This window comes from Typopeltis vanoorti, chromosome 18 (genome assembly GCF_054136105.1).
Source record: "Typopeltis vanoorti isolate ZY-2024b chromosome 18, IOZ_Tvanoo_1.0, whole genome shotgun sequence".
NCBI lineage: Eukaryota > Metazoa > Arthropoda > Arachnida > Uropygi > Thelyphonidae > Typopeltis > Typopeltis vanoorti.
Window position 1 is genome coordinate 28,740,073 of NC_143566.1, and position 3,386 is coordinate 28,743,458.

Sequence of the window (3,386 nt, forward strand, 5' to 3'; positions counted from 1 at the left end):
ATCTTGTTACATAACAAAATATCAATTATATTATTAATAAATATTAATTTAACCAAGGCCTTGAATGGTTAAGTGTGTTAGTCAGCTTCTGATACAGCATTCCAAGCTAAAACAAGTTTACCACAGACTATATATCATGGAAGAACATCAAGGACCAAACACAAATGCCAATGTGATATTAACTATATTGCCACTTTGATACTAGTAGAGATGTATCCATAAGTAAAAGTAACTTCATATTAATTTCTTGAAAAAAATCATTATATATTATAACTGATAATGAAGTGGGCAATGTGAAGATCATAATAAATTTACAAAAACTTTCAAGTATTCAGAATTCAGTCTTTGGAATAATTTCCTTATAAGGAACATGAGGATAAGCCAACTATCTAGAGTTTTAACATGTGATTCTTACATTTTATATAAAAGCAAGTGTTATTTAAACGAATTGCAGCTGTTTACACTAGTGAGATAAACTGCAGAATTATTTCTAATAAACTAGTTTTTTTTTTTTTTTACTCACTACCTATTTACTAATAAAGTTTTTAATTTATAAATACCACTTCTATATATATAAAGTATGCATTTATGACAAAATATGTTTGATTTGTATAGTTGGACAACATTTATCACAATTTGGCTGAATGTAACAATATGATTATTACACAAATCACACAGATTTTAACAGCAGAATTATTTTGCTGATTTTATCATTTAAGCATTAATAATCAACTAGATAATTAATGTTCACAAAAATATTTTTAAAATTGCCCTTCAGACCATCATGAATCTAAGATGAGAATGATCACAAAAATAGACAATTAAAAATGCATCCTGTGTTACTGAACAAAAGACAAGCATACTCTTGTCTCCACTGGCTGCAGATTTGGAGTTTTCCACTTTAAAAAAAATCAAAATACTGGAACAGTAATATTTGAGACAGTGATGAAAGTGAGTATAATTCTAATGGGAAATCATTATTGCTTTTTTTTTAATCATTAATCTGAATTATCAGAAATATAACCATAAAAATATATGTATATACACATACTCTCACACAGCATGTGTACATATAAAGATCACTTTCGGAATAACACAACTGCACGAAGAACACATTACTATGGCAGTAAAAGGAGCCGTGAATTTTCTAAAGTGTGATTAAGTCTGTAAAGTAATAATCTTGGTAAGAATATGAATGTTCTTAAAATGATTTTTACTATAAGCTCGACACAATTTATTTAAAAATGAATATCTAATATTAAATGAGAAAGTAACTTCTAAAGAAATTTTTTTAGACTGGTGAGTCAAGTGACTACTGACTCAGTCAATCATACTGAATACCTTTGAGGCAGCATCTCCATCCTCCAACTAACAGATTATGGGTGTGAATCCTTGAGCATGAATTCTGAAAGTCTCTAAGTGTTAGAACCTTTCTTTCACCCAACATGGGGTCATTACCCTGCTTATTATGCTCAAGTGGCTCATGTTTGTTCTCTAGATTATGGTTCCTGAATTATATAACTCCCACCCACAGTAATAAAATATACAAACAGGCTTACAACCCTTATAGAGGTGGAACTCACATTAAAAAAGAAAAGTTATCTTTGATATACAATGTGTGTGTGTGTGTGTGTGTGTGTGTGTGTGTGTTACTACCTTGGTTGGCAATATATATCCATGAAGTGAATTCCATGTATACATCAAAAATGTTGTTTTATTAGTTAGCATAAAACAACATTTTTGATGTATATGTCTATACCAAGAGTAAGTTCATCCCATCCCTCACAGAGCTTATCCTATCTGGGATTTTTTTACCAGCCAGCTGATGATAGGATTAAATATATCATGACTGTATAACAAATAACAGTAACAACACATACTTAACTCCTTAGTCTTATTTCAGGACTAGTAATTTATTAAATGCTAACAAAATGCATATTCTAATTTAACAAAGAGGAATTAAAATTCTTTCAAAATGACACATGGAATTAAAAATGCGTTCACAGAATTTTAGCAACCTTTTACAAAGTTTAGCACCTGAAAGTGAAGAAACTCTTTAATGAAATTTAATTTCCAAATAACCACTGATTATCATATTCAGAACTCTGCCATAGGTGGAGCTTATGTTCGTCCCTATGCCGGTCCTGAGCCCGGTTAAAAGAGGAAGGTTGAGCGACGAGCTAATCACCCATCCTCATAAAAAAAAAAAACCATGATTACAGAAATCATGAGTGAAGTAAGAAATCCCTTGGGGCAGAGTGCTACGACCTGTGGTCTCCCAACAGATGAATATTTACAGGACTTTAGAGAGGAGCCAACATCTATGATACAGGTGGGGCAAAGCCTTATGGAACCTCACTTGCAGATGAAGTCAATCACTCACCCTAAAATCAAACGTAAAATTGGAACATGGAATGTTCACACAATGTACAAAATTGGAAAAACTAGGCAGATAATCAACAAGATGAGTAAATACGGTCTTGATATCTTAGGAATTGCTGAAACAAAATGGCCAGGTTTTGGTGAGATAAGAACAACCAACAAATATTGCATATTGTATCTGGGAGATGATGAAAGACATGAGAAAGGAGTTGCAGTGATTGTAAGTGAGAAAGCAAGGAAAAGTCTGATGGAATGGAACCCAATAAATAAGCGAATAATTAAAGCTAGATTTTTCTCCAGGTTCATGAAACTGACCATCGTACAAGTATATGCACCCACAAATGATGCTGAAGAAATGGAGAAAGCACAATTCTATGATCAACTCAAAAAAAGTGATTGATAAAGTCCCTAAACACGACTTGTTAATTTTGATGGCAGACATGAATGCTAAAGTAGGGGAAAGAAGGAAGATGAATGTGCTGTAGGAAACAAAGCGAGTGGTGAACAAAATGAAAATGGAAATAAACATAAGGAAATTCACAAAATAACATGGATCTCTCCCGATGGAAAAACAAAAAACCAGATCAATCACATTGCAATATGTAATACTTTCAAGAGGACAATAAAATAAAATAAAATAAAAGATTCTCAGTTTTGGAAGAATCAAATGAAAATGATGAGGAAAATAAGATTGAAGCCAACTGGGAAAAGTGTAAAGAAGCCTTCAATAAAACTGCAGAGGATATTTTAGGAGTGACAAGTGGGAAGTCACACAAAGAATGGATTAAAGGAAATACATTAAAACTAATTGAAGAAAGGAAGAAGATAAAAGAGAAAATAAACAACTGCAAATCAGAAAGATTACGTGGAGAATATCAGAAGCAATACCAAGAAGTACATAAGATGGTAAAGCGCTCTGCCAGAAATGACAACAGAAAATACTATCAGCTGTTGGCTAAGGATGCTCAGAGAGCGAATGATACCAGAAATAATGTCTAATGCAT

The 3,386-nt window shown here is 32.3% G+C and overlaps 1 protein-coding gene across 1 annotated transcript; it reads left to right on the forward strand.

Annotated features, from left to right (window-relative positions):
• Positions 1-2,212: 2,212 nt before the first annotated feature.
• On the forward strand, positions 2,213-2,782 carry LOC150096573 (protein CFDP2-like). The gene has a single exon (XM_090408642.1). The coding sequence runs from the start codon at positions 2,213-2,215 to the stop codon at positions 2,780-2,782; it is 570 nt and encodes a 189-aa protein (XP_090264768.1).
• Positions 2,783-3,386: the final 604 nt, after the last annotated feature.

Bases quoted from the DNA above. Each gene is read 5' to 3' on its own strand.
- LOC150096573 (XM_090408642.1), top strand. From the start codon at position 2,213: ATGATTACAGAAATCATGAGTGAAGTAAGAAATCCCTTGGGGCAGAGT.